Source organism: Amia ocellicauda, chromosome 3, assembly GCF_036373705.1.
Source record: "Amia ocellicauda isolate fAmiCal2 chromosome 3, fAmiCal2.hap1, whole genome shotgun sequence".
Lineage (NCBI taxonomy): Eukaryota > Metazoa > Chordata > Actinopteri > Amiiformes > Amiidae > Amia > Amia ocellicauda.
Genome location: NC_089852.1, coordinates 56,896,760 through 56,912,734, shown reverse-complemented (window position 1 = coordinate 56,912,734; position 15,975 = coordinate 56,896,760). Strand labels below are relative to the sequence as shown.

The 15,975-nt window shown below is 41.9% G+C and overlaps 1 protein-coding gene across 1 annotated transcript in view; it reads right to left on the bottom strand.

The window, feature by feature from the left end:
• tmprss15 (transmembrane serine protease 15) overlaps positions 1 to 15,673 on the bottom strand; it is a 34,587-nt gene extending 18,914 nt beyond the window's left edge. Inside the window, exons 1-9 of the mRNA XM_066699962.1 lie at positions 15,340 to 15,673; positions 15,066 to 15,208; positions 13,780 to 13,847; positions 13,412 to 13,560; positions 13,186 to 13,221; positions 12,632 to 12,751; positions 11,762 to 11,870; positions 7,136 to 7,245; positions 121 to 258 (exon numbers count right to left, since the gene is read on the bottom strand). Of these exons, the coding sequence (XP_066556059.1) occupies positions 121 to 258; positions 7,136 to 7,245; positions 11,762 to 11,870; positions 12,632 to 12,751; positions 13,186 to 13,221; positions 13,412 to 13,560; positions 13,780 to 13,847; positions 15,066 to 15,208; positions 15,340 to 15,460 (994 nt within the window). The 5' untranslated portion in view covers positions 15,461 to 15,673. The remainder of the gene's footprint in view (positions 1 to 120; positions 259 to 7,135; positions 7,246 to 11,761; positions 11,871 to 12,631; positions 12,752 to 13,185; positions 13,222 to 13,411; positions 13,561 to 13,779; positions 13,848 to 15,065; positions 15,209 to 15,339) is intronic.
• Between the last annotated feature and the right edge of the window lie 302 nt (positions 15,674 to 15,975).

Genomic DNA, 15,975 nt, shown 5'->3' with positions numbered 1-15,975 from the left:
TTTGTTTTGCTCTCCCTTTAACATGTATTAACAGCACAGTAATATAATACTAAAGATGTTCAAGTTTATTTATACTATATGCTTCATAGCTTTTCCTTCATTAAATCTTCTGGAACTTACTAGAAAGACTGCGGAGATCTTCAGCTTCATATGTTGCTCTGAATCCATTCAAATTGTTGATGAAATCCGTATGAAATTCGGCTGTTGCTTCATGAGAGAATATCCATATGGATCCTGGTGAAACTCCTGACAAATTGTCTGAAAAAGTCATGTTAAGAGCATACACAACAGAAAATGAAAAAAGCTATTCACACTTGAAGATCATTTTGGTGTCTGACTGAAAAATACAACCTTAAATGTAAAAGTGCATTACTTGTTAAATTATATGTATCAAGTATTACTTGTTTTCCATCTAACTGTGATCCCAGTTAGAATTTTTTCTGCTTTGAAACTTCTTTCTCTGAAAATATGTAAGTGTTAACAGAGGGGCTGGGATTCAGCTATATTATTATGCAAAGCAAAGCTAATAAACCTGTTCTCAGTGATAGGTTTTATTTTTGTTAGAGAATTGTTTTAATTGTACACCTAAAAACCCCATAAAATACTGGGTTTTAATTTGCAAATAGCAGGTGGGTCAAACTTTTGATTTAATTCCAGTTGAGGCTCCAAACACACAATTACAGACAGTCAGAGCTGGCGCTACCTATAGGCAGAGTAGGCAATTGCCTAGGGCCTCGGGCTTGGAGGCGGGTCTCCATAAACGTAACATCCCTATACGCGAGTCCAGGGTCCCAAACTGTGGGGCAGCCGCGGGGAAAGAGCTGAACAGGTAAAAAGTCAAGACGAGACACAAGAAATCCCTGAGGGGATCTGACAACTGTTGATTGCCGCCCCGCTGAAATTGCACTGGATAAACTGATATCTTTTTCTACACTTACACATTAAACACACTGTACTGTCGCGACTCACAGGAGTGGAAACTGGGTCTCAGTTATTGGATTCTTCCATATCCAGTCCTGGCCAATCAGAATAGAGGACTGTCAGGCAGTAGCGTCTGTGAAGCCGCTCAGCAGTTTATATGAGGTGATAATTACGGTAAAATAAATACATAAGAATAACTTGCAGCTCCAAAATGTCATCGAGTGGAAACGAGCTCGCCAGGACTCTCTGCTGCAATATTTTGGAAATGCATTAACAAAAAATACATTAAATGCGAAATAATGCAATGTGACAATTTTTGCAATTGCAAGAAGTTCTGAACTTTATTTTTAAATACTCATCTAACACAACAACTTTATTACATAAATTCGGAAACATACCTGTGCATTCAAGTTCCAGTGAAAACAATATATATGGAAATAGCTGGCTGTGTGTGTTTTAATAATATTAGTTTGTTTGTTGCTTCTCTTTCCCTTTCTGTCATTGCTAGTTTCGCAGAAGGGTGTTTGGCTTTTAGGTGGGTTAACATACCAGCTGTAGATTTGTGGTTTATTAATTGCACTGCGCATATTATGATTATGCACTTCACAGTGTTTTAATTTACTTCGTCTAAGTATTTCCACGCAGAGAGGAAGCCATTGGTCGCGTTCTTGTAGCGCTGCAGATCTGCGCAGAGCTGTAGAATTGCACCGATCCCATTGGTGGAGTCGCGCAGATCTGTCATTGTCAGCCAATCACAGACAAGAAATAACAAATCCCACCCTCCCGTCAATCTTCATTACAAATGTTAGATTCACTTGTAGATTCATAGGTAGGGGTGTGACCCAAATGTTTTTGGGGGGGCACCACCCAGAAAGTTTGGGAACCACTGTGCTAGTCCACCAATCAAGACTGGGGCCTCCGACATAAATTTTGCCTACGGCCTCCAAATGTCTAGAACCGGCCCTGCAGACAGTTGCACAACAAAAAACAGATTTATTATTTTTTTGTTAATTAAACCGTTAGAAAGGGGGCACTAATGCATTCACATAATACATCACGGTGAATCATTGAGATTATTTTACTTGCATTATAAAGCAGTGTCTAAAAGCGGTGTTTACAGCAGGATATTCTTGTTCAAGAGATTTTGCCCCTTATGAAACACAAGTGCAGATAAACATACATTAAATCTACCTAAGTATACAATACTAACAATTTATATATACTAATGATGCACTTAACTACTTTGTTCCTTCATAAGGGATACCACTGATCTAATCCTTGTCCCGAGGCATGTCAGCTAGCCATAAAAACTAAAATATGCAAGAACATATTACAAAAACTCAATGTACATAAAGTCCCCAAAACAACTGTGAGTGATAAAGATGACATAATATTTGATTGTGACTATGCTCTCCATAGTTCTATAACCAATTGACCCTACTGCAAGTATCACAACTGGTAGCAGCTTTGCATATTTAGCAAACCTCATTTCCAAAATCTTTACTCTGTTTTTGTGTGAGGTTTTGTTTTTCATGAAGGACCAGCATTACATTTTTACCGAGGGCTTAACCACAGATTTAAGTATCTATCAAGGACTTAACCCCAAAGCCGTGTTACCTACACAAATCACTTCTTGCAGCTATCATTCTGCTTGTTTTTTTCATTCAGCACTCGAAACTTGTTTGAGTCAGGATTACGATTCTTAACACCGGCGCAATCCTTTAGTGGTCTACATCTGCCCCCAAGATTTATTTTCTCATTCACCACCAGAGACAGGTATTGGTCCTGTTGAGGCTTGTTTCAGCTTGGAAGCACACTGGAGTAGCATTGAAGGGGTTTTCACACCTGGCTAACCACAAGTCTGCTACCACTATTCTGGGAAGTGTTGCAAAGCCAACACACTTCTCATCTCACTAAGATGTCCCAACAAATATAAATATTATAATATAAATTAAATAAGTATATTGGAACTAGGTACTCGGTACTAGGATAGTTTATTTTTGTACATATGATACAAATTGTCACAATAAAAAACACAGATTGCTGTATGTTTGCCATTGGCCTTTCTTAATACATTTGCCCCTGCATGTTTTATGCTTGTTTGTTCAATAAATGGTTATGCTTTTGAGTTTGAAGTCATGAAGTTTCCATGTATAACACTTCTGAATCTGATAGAGAAGTCTTTATTTGTGGGGATTTTTTTACAATTTATATTTTTTAATTGCTGTCTGTGTCTAAATTATTCCTATACATCTAGCTCTAATTATCTAGAATTTAAGGAAATTATTGGTTAATTATGAAAGAATGTAGTCTAATTTCCTACCTGTAATATGTACACCGATCAGCCATAACATTATGACCACCTGCCTAATATTGTGTAGGTCCCCCTTTTGCTGCCAAAACAGCCCTGACCTGTCGAGGCATGGACTCCACTAGACCTCTGAAGGTGTGCTGTGGTATCTGGCACCAAGACGTTACCAGCATATCCTTTAAGTCCTGTAAATTGCGAGGTGGGGCCTCCATGGATCGGACTTGTTTGGCCATCACATCCCACAGATGCTCGATTGGATTGAGATCTGGGGAATTGGGTGGCCAAGTCAACACCTTGAACTCATTGTTGTGTTCCTCAAACCATTCCTGAACCATTTTTACTTTGTGGCAGGGCACATTATCCTGCTGAAAGAGGCCAATGCCATCAAGGACCCTGACTGGTCTGCGGCTACGCAGCCCCATACACAACAAACTGCAATGCACTGTGTGTTCTGACACCTTTCTATCAGAACCAGCATTAACTTTTTCAGCAATTTGAGCTACAGTAGCTCACCTGTTGGATCGGATCAACACGGGCCAGCCTTCGCTCCTCACGTGCATCAATGAGCCTTGGCTGCCCATGATCCTGTCGCCGGTTAACCGCTTTTCCTTCCTTGGACCACTTTTGATAGGTACTGACCACTGCAGACCGGGAACACCCCACAAGAGCTGCAGTTTTGGAGATGCTTTGACCCAGTCGTCTAGCCATCACAATTTGGCTCTTGTCAAAGTCGCTTAAATCCTTACGCTTGCCCATTTTTCCTGCTTCTAACATATCAACTTTGAGGACAAAATGTTCACTTGCTGCCTAATATATCACACCCACTGACAGGTGCCATGATAACGAGATTATCAGTGTTATTTACTTCACCTGTCAGTGGTCATAATGTTATGGCTGATCGTGTAAATGTATATTATATTGTGATCCCGGGAGGCGCAACCATCTGACAACCGGGCGGGTCCTGGCCTGCTGACCTCACTCCAGCCCACAAAGCCATCCACCAGGGAACCACTGGTGGAGGAAGCGAGCTCCAGCAGGACGAATGACCAGGTTCAGCACTGGACAGCTCCTGACTTCTGCCTGGCAAAGGCTCCCCTCTATCAAAAGTTTCAACACCATGGAGAGAGTACCAGAGGCCAGCCAGCAGCCGAGAGCGTTCCTCCTAATGAGGGGGAGGCTGATATAAGCAGCCCCTGTGCTCTTCCAGGCAGTTGGGCTGCGGGCTGCTGCTGAACAGAGCTCGTTTCTACAACATTGGAGGAGTCCACCTGGGAGGAGCTCTAACCCTGACCTGAAGCACCAACTCGGCTCCAACAAGGAGTGCTCCAACACCCTTCTAGAGGCCTGAAAGAAGAGGGCCTACTATATGCTTTAAATAAAACAGGCAGCCGTGCCTATTATACCTTATCCTAGTATGTGGTCTCTCCTTCATTGCCAGGTCCACCCACCTGGCCCACTATATATACAGACGGGTGACAAATTTAAAGGAAAAACCTGAATAAATGAGTGGAGGAACATTACAAATGCAGATGCATCCAAAGAGGTGTACTACTTGATACAATTAAATAATTATCATCCTAACATGCTCTGTAGCATTAAAATGCTGAGCAGGCCCAGTTGATTTTGGATCAAGAAGGCCAGAGGAAAGGATCTAAATGACTTTGAAAGAGGGGTCGTTATTGGGGCACGAATGGCAGGAGCTTCAGTCACAAAGACTGCTCAACTTGTAACAGAATTGGTATGGGTTAAACAATGTTGGGCGCCAGGTGAGCATTTTAATCCCACCAAATGAAATAAAAGACCATACAAAAACCAGTTACGTAGCAAAACGATGTTTCTACCCACAGAACCCCCCATGAAACCCTTTTACACCCACATTATTCAGCATTCACTAGCTAAGATAGGACAATATACTGTAAAGGTCAAATTTATATTTAAACATATCACAACTCTAGAAATGTGCAAATAAGCATATTACAAATAACACACAAACATATGTAAGAAATAGATAGTCCATCTCATTAGCTTAGCATAACAGCTCTAGAAATGTGCAAATTTGCAAAATCACAAGCTAACAGACATATGCAAGCATTAATTAGAACATTTCATTTAGCATAACTCTAGAATTGTGTGCAAATATGAAAGACATCATAGGGAATGGTAGCATAACACAGCTATAGTAATGTGCAAATATGCAAAATACCTAGAGAACAGCATAACCACTAGGCTTGTGCACAAATGCGAATCACAAGCAAACATACATATGCAGGCATTAGTTAGAACGTTTCAGTTAGCATAGCAATTCTAGAATTGTGCAAATAAGCAAACCTTCATAGGAAACACTAAACGTCAGGGCAACCTAATACAGATATAAGCAAGCATATATGTACCCACCACAACACAAATAACTGCAACATACTAGTATACCCATATGCATCTGCCACTCATTGATTGATGCTCCAGTTATCCCATGAACAAAACAAAATCGTTCCCACAGCTGTTTTCTAAGATCCTTATGTCTGACAATACTTCTCTGCAGTTCTCCTTGAATCAATACATAGTGTTGATGTTATAGTCTCACAGCTGAGTCCGCCATACAGATGAACAAGAGATTAGTCAATTCCACTACTCCATTGTTGATCTCCCAACAATACTGCAGACAACCAAACCAACCAAGACCCAACCGTCTCCTGCCTTCAGTATCCACAGCAGTCACGAACAGTCAACACAAAACAGTAAAGGCTTTATTTCAAACCGTGATCGGCATCTGCTCCGGTCCAAAACTTGAGTGAGCCACAGCGCCCAGCTTTCCCCACAAACGCCAATGCCGTCTGCCTTCCCAGTCTGCAGCATGCACTCCACACGGTAGGAAAATAAACAGCCAACATAAGAAAGATCCAAAAGTCTCCGGGTTCCAAGTCCTCTTCCCTTAAAGCTTATTACTTGAACGCTAAAAAAAAATTTTACTCCACCCACTGAACCAAACTTAAATTATCTTATTTCTTCACTCCCTACCACCTTTCTCTTTCACTCTTCTTCGCATCTTAACAATATCGTCATCATTCGGGGATGCATCTGATCTCTAACTCGTGCGACCTTCCTAAGTAGGACCCAGCCCTTTTAAAGACCATTAAACATAACACGACCAATCAAATGCCATTAGAGAAATACAATACAGCACAAACTGACTAGTGTTCTCGACAAGTGGCCGAGTGCATGTGTGGCATACACCGAGAGAATGGTACAGGCCTGACTACTTGATCACTACAGTGAAGGTGTCTGGAGGCTATGTTATGCTGTTGGGGGCATTTTCCTGGCATGGTTTGGGTCCACTTGTCCCCTTAGAGGGAAGGGTCACTGCAAATCATTACAAAGTTATTCTGAGTAATCACTTGAACCTATGGTGAAACATTTCTATCAATGTGGTCAAGTGCAAGGCATTGCATGCAGGCAATACAAATGTCCACTGTAATTACACTATGGGAGGGACAGAACTGTAAGTAGTAACGCATGAGAAAGACCTAGGAGTCTATGTGGACTCCTCATTTTCTCCATCCAAAAAATGTGGGTAAGCACTAAAAAAGGCAAATAAAATGCTAGGGTATATTGTCAAAAGTGTAGAACCATGGCCTAAAACATTTCTATCCTGATGGGAGTGGCATCTTCCAGGATGACAATGCCCCATCCACAGGGCAGGAGGGGTCTCTGAATGGTTTGATGAGTATGAAAACTGTGAATCATATGCTATGGTATTCGCATTAAAAATTAAAAACTGAAATATGTTGCTTGCATAAGTATTCAACCACTGTACTGTGGAAGCTCCCAGTTTACACAGATACAGGACACATTTACTTTACCATTGGCCTCCACCTAGGCTGATAACATTAGAATAAAAACACTTACAGATCAGCACTTTGTTTCTTCCAATTCCTTCATAAAGTTTAAGAACATCTGTAATTTGTTCCGTGTGAAATGAAGAGAAATGTATTTTTATTGCGAGCCCATCCTCGACACTGTAAAGAAAATATTAATATTAATATTGCTGAGCCTTGTTCCAAAATACTGTTCTTCCAGACAAATATATAATAAAAACTGATTCTTTTCAAAACATGAAACAACAACATTCCAACAAGTACACCTCTGTACTCCTAAATTTTAAGCAGCATAATTTCTATAGTGTGGTGTTGAAGCTGACTAAGTTAAGACAAGGAAACTATTTAAAATGCCTACATTAGAGCTGCCGTTGGCCCCTGCGCTCATCACTCAGAACAGGTCCCTTCCCACTTCCTGTTCTATAAAACATGACGTCAGCGCAGGTTCATCCTCTTTTGCCTCTTTGCTGGACTCTCTGTGTCTGTGTTTGTAATAAACATTCAAACTGTGTTTTTCGGCTGGCTGGCTCACTTCATAGTGTTGTTCACCACCGTTTTCGCATTTCGTGTGTATTTAGTTATTATTGATAGCTAATCCCGATTCTGTCCCATCCATGCACCGGAGGTCCGGCTGCGCTTTCGGTTTCAGTTTCGTTCACAAGAAGAGCTTTTTAAAAATAATAGTCGTGTTTATATAGTGCTATATATATTCCGACTGCTTGCTGTGTTGGTTTTTTGTCCACAGGGCCTTCTCCTCCACAGCAGGAGCGCTAGCAGAGGCAGTAAGAGATCTCGACAGCGTGAGGTGCTCCTCTGCCGGCTTGCACCCGCACTACAGCCCGCGGCTGCGGAGCAACATGGCACATCACCCACCCCGGCCCCTATCTCAGAGATAGCGGCGGCGGCAGATCAGCTGGTCACGGTGATACACCAGGGGGCAAGGGCGACAGGGCGATCCTTGGCAGCCATTGTGGCAGCGCGCTGCCAGCTTTGGCTGTCCCAGGCACGGCGGGTCCCTGAGGCGGACAGGACTCGCCTCATGGATGCCCCTATCTCGCCGGGCTTTACTTTTGGCCCCTCTGTGGAGGAGATGCTCCCGCGCACCCTCCAGGAGAGGGAGCAGTCCCTGCAGCTGGCCCGAGTGTACCCGGTGGAACCTCAGGCTCAGCAACGCAGGCCGTCTGCGGCAGCTTGCCGGTGGGGAGGCCGCCCGACCGTGGCTCCCAGGCCACAGCCCAGGCCACAGGCCGGACCACAGCCTAGGTCACAGCCCCGACCACCTGCTGATCTCCGCCAGCGTCTCACTGGCAGGCAGGCGACCCCCCAGGCTAGCCGCCCTAGTCCCCGGCGTCCACGGCAGCTCGTGGTAGGAGGGGACCCGGCCCGACCCCACCTCCTCCACCACCCGAGCCCCACCCCTGAGGCATTCCAGCAGCCTCTGGCCCACCCTTACACCCCCCAGCAACTCTCCAATTGGCAACACTGCACCCAAGACTCTTGGGTGGTCCAAATTATATCAGTTGGCTAATCCCTGCAATTTCAGACATGTCCACCCCACTTCCAGGGCGTGATGTGGACGCGATTGAGGGACCCATTGCAGAGTGCGGCGCTTCGCGTCGAAATCACCACTCTCCTGGAGAAGCGAGCAATCTTGGATCTGAGGCGCCTGAACCGCCACCTCAAGGTGCTGCGCTTCAAGATTTTCAACCTGCGCACCATGTCCCAGACCATGAAGCCCGGCGACTGGTTCACCACGGTGGATCTGAAAGATGCTTACTTTCACATCCCCATTGCACAGGCGCACAGGAAGTTTCTCCGCTTCGCCTTCGAAGGCCGAGCGTTCGAGTTTGCTGTTCTCCCCTTCGGCCTGTCGCTAGCGCCACGCACATTTTCCAAGTGCATGGACGTCGTGCTAGCCCCCTTGCATTGCCAGGGGGTCTGCGTCCTCAATTATCTAGACGACTGGCTGGTTTGTTCTCACTCGAGGGAGCATGTTCGGATTCACACTGACCTGATTTTAGGCCGCCTCTCCGAATTGGGCCTTCGGGTCAATTGAGAGAAGAGCCGCCTGACGCCAACTCAGCAGGCACAGTTCCTCAGATGCGCCTCGATTCCATTGCCATGCTCGCCACGAGAGTTGCCTCAATACACACGTGTCTCTCCCTCTTCCGACTGAGAGCTCGTGTCAGGGTGTCCCTTTTCCAGAGGCTGCTGGGCCTCCTAGCGGCTGCATCACAGACCAGTATTCCTACCGCTGGCGGACGTTTAGCACCTGGTGCCAAGACGGCAGTCAAGACCCAATTAATTGCCCCGTCGGGGTCATATTGCAATTTCTACAAGAGCTGTTCGACCAGGGCAAGTCCCTGTCCACGCTCAGGGGGCCATCTCCACATGTCATGTTCGGATTGATGGCGAGCCTCCTGGGTCTCATTTTCAGGCTGTGCAGTTTCTAAAGGGAGCTCAACGGCTAAGGCCTCCTCGAACCCTTTCACTGCCCACATGGCGCCTTAATGTAGTGCTGGATGCACTTTCCCAGGCCCATTTGAGCCACTGAACTCAGCTGAGCTGAAGCTGGTGTCACTTAAGACTGCGTTGTTGCTGGCAATCACCTCTGCAAAACGCGTGAGCGAGTTACACGCCCTGTCCGTACACCCATCGTGTGTCTGTTTTGTGGGAGATGGCTCCAGGGTCACGCTATGGCTACGGTTGATGTGTTCCCGGGGCTTTTGTTGCCTTACGAGGCCGCCCCCTGTATATAGTTTGTTCATTGTAATTGTGTTGCGGTGGTGCATGCGTTTGGCCTGTACCCCGCTCTGTGTATTGGTCAGCAGGTCTGTGGCCCGCTCTGGCTGTATTACGCCATAGAGCAGGGGACCGCTGCTGTTGTCCTCCAGCGGAGGGCACTTGAGTTCTCCAGTGCCCCGCTGTGTACATAGCTGTAGTTGTTCTGCATTAGCTGCGTTATTCAACAGTTGTCAACTGCTCCTGTGTTCCACGTGACATATATATGTGTATATATGTATTATGTGTTAAACACCAGGACTGTGGCTCCATTCTAAAATTGTAAAATGAAGTTCATTGCCGCTGTTCCCAGCTGACGGCACTTGAGTTTTGCTGCCTCGCTGTGTATATAGTTCCTTTGTTAACACAGTAGAGCTAATGTTGCCCTGCGTTAGCCGGTCTAACCAGCAGGCGTCAACTGCTCCTATGTTCCATGGGCGGCGCATGACTTCGTTCCTGCGCCCCATGGTGTATATAGTTCGTTTGTACGAAATCTAAATTGTCAGCACAATGGAGCTCTTCCACTCTGTACTGTTTAGTTGAGTTGGATGCTCTTGTGCTGCACGCTGACAGCATGAAGGTCTTGCTGTCACGTGATATGTATGTATTGTATATTGTTCAGCTCGGCTATTCTGTTGACTAGCCAGCTATGTATTATATTGTATTTTTCTCATTGGGTCTGTGGCCCCGCTCCTATTGGACCACTGCCATGATATTGCGTGGAGGCCGCACAAGTGCTTGATTGCCCGCGCCAGACATTGTGCAAGTAGATTACGGCCTCGTTCCTAGCTGCACTAGTAGAGCAGCCGGCCTTGCTCATGTAAGCAGAGGGCGTGAGAGTTAACCTCTGTAGCCCCGCTTTGTATATGCTGATTGCAGACAGTTCCTGGTAGAGCGTGACTACGGTCCTCGCTCCTGGACGGCTCAGGTGTGGCCCTACGGGGCCCCTGAGGTTACTGTCTGGAGTTGTGTTGCCGAGGTCTCCTAGTGGTGCACCTCGGGGCAGCCTCCCTTATCAGCTCGCTGCCTCCTCCCTTGCGACGGTTTTGTTATACAGTAACCCCTCCCCCTTGGGCAGTGCTTCTGACTTGAAAGATAACGATAGGTTGCATATGCAACCCCGGTTATCTGAAAAAGGAAGCACTGCCCAAGGGTTGCAAGGTCGCGCGGAGTCCAGGCTCCCAGCAAAAGAGGACGAACCTACATCACGTTTTATAGAACAGGAAGTGGGAAGGGATCTGTTCTGAGTGACGAGCGCAGGGGCCAATGGCAGCTTTGATAGAGAGACGTTTCGATCGAGTTCCCGCGGAAGTGCGCAGAAACCCCTCCCCCTTGGGCAGTGCTTCCTTTTTCAGATAACCGGGGTTGCATACGCAACCTATCCTTAACCATAAATATATCTATTAGGTAACCATTGCTAGCTAGACATTTTCACCATTCACATTTACTTCTAAAAGTTCAATATTTTTGACAACTATTTGATTATTTTTGCTTAGACTCCCCAGACTGAGAGAACATTAGACCATCGAACCTAAGTGAGCTTTGGAGACGTTAAGGAAAAAAATTGCATAGAAATGTAAGCACAGTTGGATGGCAGAAGTGGTGATCTTTGGTGATCTTAGTCCAAGGGGTGAAGCCTTGTAGGACAGTATTTGAGCTTAGGAGGTGAAACTTTAAACTCTGGTTTAAAACTCCACAAATACTATTTTTTATTATTATTGTAGGGGGTTTAGATGCTGCACTTAAATTAGCTTAATGGAAATAAACCTTAAAATATTCTGATTCAATTTTAATTCAAATTTCTTATACCGCAGATAGATTATTTGTTAATTAATGTACTTATGATTTAATGATTTTTTTAGGGTATAGTTCATACCGTATGATCCAGTGGCAGAATATGTCAGATTCATATGGCAAGGGGAAGTTCATGGATTGGAATGAGCCTTTAGGACCTCTGAGGAGAAACTGTCCATCACATGGTGTGGCTAAGGAGAAAATCTTCCTTAAATATTGACCACAAAAATAATAACATACAAACACAAGTATATATACACATGGTTCTCATTTACTGCTTGGATATTCTGCAGTATAATGCCTCCAACATTTCTATGCATTTGGTTTAATAGCTCAGTGTATGAATATAGGAAATCGACTAGTCAAGTCCTTGATGCAAACCTAATTATGATGTCATAGGCTCGCAAATAAGGAAAACCCAATCAGGTGAATGAGTGCTTAAATAAAATACATATTAGTGCAAGCCAACAAAACATGTATGACCCTTAATGTCAAAAATTACATACTTTGTTTTAAATCTTAGGCAAGCTATGAAATATATTCCAATGCAGGGCTCCACAAGGTAAACAATTCAGATAGTACTGTTTTAAAACCCAAAATCAAAGCAACCTACCATTTATGTTTCAATGTCATTTCACTAACTGTTTCAATAACAGATCATCTGTTTTTCCTCATGGCAAATGCTGTTTTGCAAATTTCCTTAATAGTGGCTTAATTCTCCTTGGCTTGGGACTAATACAACCTTTCCATGCAACACTCAATGAAATAAAAAGATGGAAACCAGTCTCACTTTAAGCCTATTCACTTTGAATATCTTTGGCAGTTAGATTTGGCCTTAGATTGTTCTTGTCCCTCCTTGCAATTATAACGTCACATAATATTTTTAATATACTCCATCAATAATAATAAATATGTATTTTTTCTGAATAAAAACTTTTTGTTATGGACTGACCACAGTGTTTTTCATTTTCATCTGAACCGTCTGGGCAGTTGTTAGTTCCATCACAGAACAGCGCTTGTGCGACACAAGTAACCTGGTCATCACACGCCTTAAAATCCGGCATGCACTGTACTAAAATAAGCAAATAACAAATTTTAGTAATTACACCGTAATAGTACATTGTTAATGCTAATGTTAGTAATAAAGTGTTAAAAGCATTACTGATATTTAGACTGGTGGTTTGCAAAAACTAGAAGTCATCTTTGGAGCTGTTTTCTGGAAACCCCACTAGTGTATTTTTGAGCATCTCTGCAATGTCCGAGACCCTACCTTGGAAACCAATGGCTACAAAGCTACTTTAAATCACCTACCTCCTGCATCAAAACAGAACATTTTTAAAGAACTAAGGTAGTATACTGTACTGGGTCCCACCTCCTCCTCCAGTAATTTAAATAATAGTGTAAAGTGTTACAACTAGAATTATCCTCAAATACTGTATTCCCTATTGACACCAGTAAATATTGATTGGGTTATTATAGTCCATATTCACTATAGTCTTTACTTACTTGGCAGAGGTGTACTTGTTGGAAAGTCTCCTTGAGCTATTACAAAAATTAAGTACATAAATTAGTAACTTTTCAAAGTGTAGTCAGCCTTATTTATTTCAGTGACCATACACCTATAATACTGGGTTGAAAATGTAATATTTCTAATTGTCACCTTTAGCTTCCTTCAATTGGCCACACTACTGAGGTGGGTCTGTTGGTCATAAAATAATTTAGTGGCACTTACGTGCAATCAGTATGCTTTTAGCATCTATCACAAAACCTCTGAGAACCCCTTCATTGGTTTCTATGCCATGAGAAAGCTGTTGTTTCACCTCTTCAACAGGCACAGTCTGTGTGAAATGAAGATCAAATGTGGCCACCACACTCCCATTCCTTTAAAATATGAAAATAAATCACAGAACCATGGGTCATTGTTCCACAAAGGTACATACTCTGTCTCTGTCTGTCTCTATAAAGTGTCTTGATATGAAGAAATGAAATACAGGTTGTTATAAACCCTAGTGTTTCATAAATAGATTGTAAGAATACATTAAATAAGTCACATACATTGAATTTCAACAGAACAAGAAAATACAATGTAGGATTCCTTACCTGAAATTTAAATTTTCACAGGTCCTATAAATGTTCTTCAGATTACTTTGCACATAAATACCTGATATCTGAAGTAAGAAAACAAAGTTTGAAATAATTTCATATTACAACAGTATTTACTACTAACAATTAGTCTTATTTAAATACATTTAAGTTATCTACAATTGAATTCAGAGAATACATATTGTTTTATAATATGACATTAATAATATGAGCATCAGACCTAACAAATGTAACTGATGGTCCACATATTTACACATCATGGTAAAAATATGTTTTACTTATACACATTATGAAACTGGCACACGGTATAAACTCTGTGGTATACTGTGGTATTACATAATTTGAGTGTACCAAGATTTGATTGTAACTGCACCCCAGCTGTGAATTTGTATTTTCCTTGTTTGTACATTTACTGTTGTTAATAGCATACTCAAAATTATGTCTGTGGGGAAATTGTGCCACATCCATTATTGATGAACAATAAACAACAGTAAGTGCAAGAAAATGACAAGCCATATTTATATTGCTTTAACTTAATCATGGTACTAAAAAGAAGTGACAGAGTTAAAGCTAAGATTGAAATTATGGATTGGTGACATTAATAATATGAATATTATTGAGCTGTATTGTGTGACACACACACACACACACAGCTCTGGAAATAATTAAGAGATCACTCCAAGTTCAGAAATCAGAAATGTTAACTGGTTTCCATGTTAATGTTTTCCAGAGCTGTAAATATATATATATATATATATATATATATATATATATATAGGATATATATATAGTGGATATATATAGGGTTGGATATCTGTACATTGTATATATTATAATATTTAAGTGAATGTACACTGCTCACATTATATTTGCTTTGAACTTTTTTTTTGTTTTATATTTATTTTTCTGTTTAATTACTGTACTTTTACTTACTAATATTAGCTGAACTTTATTCCTATGTGTGCAGCATTGTTATCTAATCTACCTTTGAACTCTAAACATGATTGTGATTATATGTGATTATAAACATTAGCCATCTACCTGTTAGTTACTCCCCTAACCTACTTTGCCTTGATTTCAATTCTGTGCTACTACGGTTGTAGCATATCAAAACACAGTACCTTCTCAATCTTAATAAATTAATAACAATGAGAAATGAGACTTGTCAGAATAAAGTAATTATACATTATACTCTCCCTATTACCTAAAACACATTTTACAGTGTATAATTTTTTTCTGGAATAATTCTGCCAATTTTAATAGTCTAGTGAAATCGTTCTTACCACATGTTCAACATCAAAAGCAAGGGATTTGAACTCTGCTGTTGATTTATTTTGAAGATTCTTGCTGAAAGCAGCTCCTTTGATGATGGTAAATTCACCTCTTAAAAGCACATCAGTCCCATTAGGGTGGTTTTGACCCTCTGCTAATTGAATTAGCAAGAAAAACACATTCAAAAAGATACATAGGTTGAACAACATTAAATAACAAACAAACATTAGTACACTTGCATCTTACCCTAACCCATATTGAACATTAGTACATATTTTTGCTTACCTTCTTGGTTCATTGCAAGCCATGCCGTTATTGCCAACCCCACACTAACGATCAGCGAAGCGATGAACAGTGTAGAAAGAATAATTTCACTTGAAGTGAAGTTGCACTTTACTCCTCTCATGTTCTCTGTAGTAAAATTCTGAGTTTGTAGATCTGTATCTGATATCAATAGTTGATGTATGAAGAAGACTTGGGATTTGTATAAATGTTATATTGAGATATGTCCCTGTTAAATTCACCACCAATCAAAGGTTCCTGTCATTCTTGTCATGATCTGCGTTGGAGTGTATGAAGTTCTTGCAAAAGAAGAGAACTAATCAGGAAGGATATTAGATATCTGTTAACAAATATTCAATACTTCTGATACAATATACTGGCTGTAAATCTTGTATGTTGTAAATGACGCAAAAGAACACAAACAAACTTTAAAACGATTATTGTTTATTGCCAATAGATAATAGGATACGGAGGATTGAGCACAGTACAAAGTTCCTTGTAGTGCAACCCAATAAGAAAAATTTATGATTTCTACATATGGTATAACATTGAATCCGATAACAACAAAAAATAGTTTACTTCATTATATGTGGTATAGGTGTCCAACAGTGGCAGCCTCTGTGGAGAGCCCAGGATGAT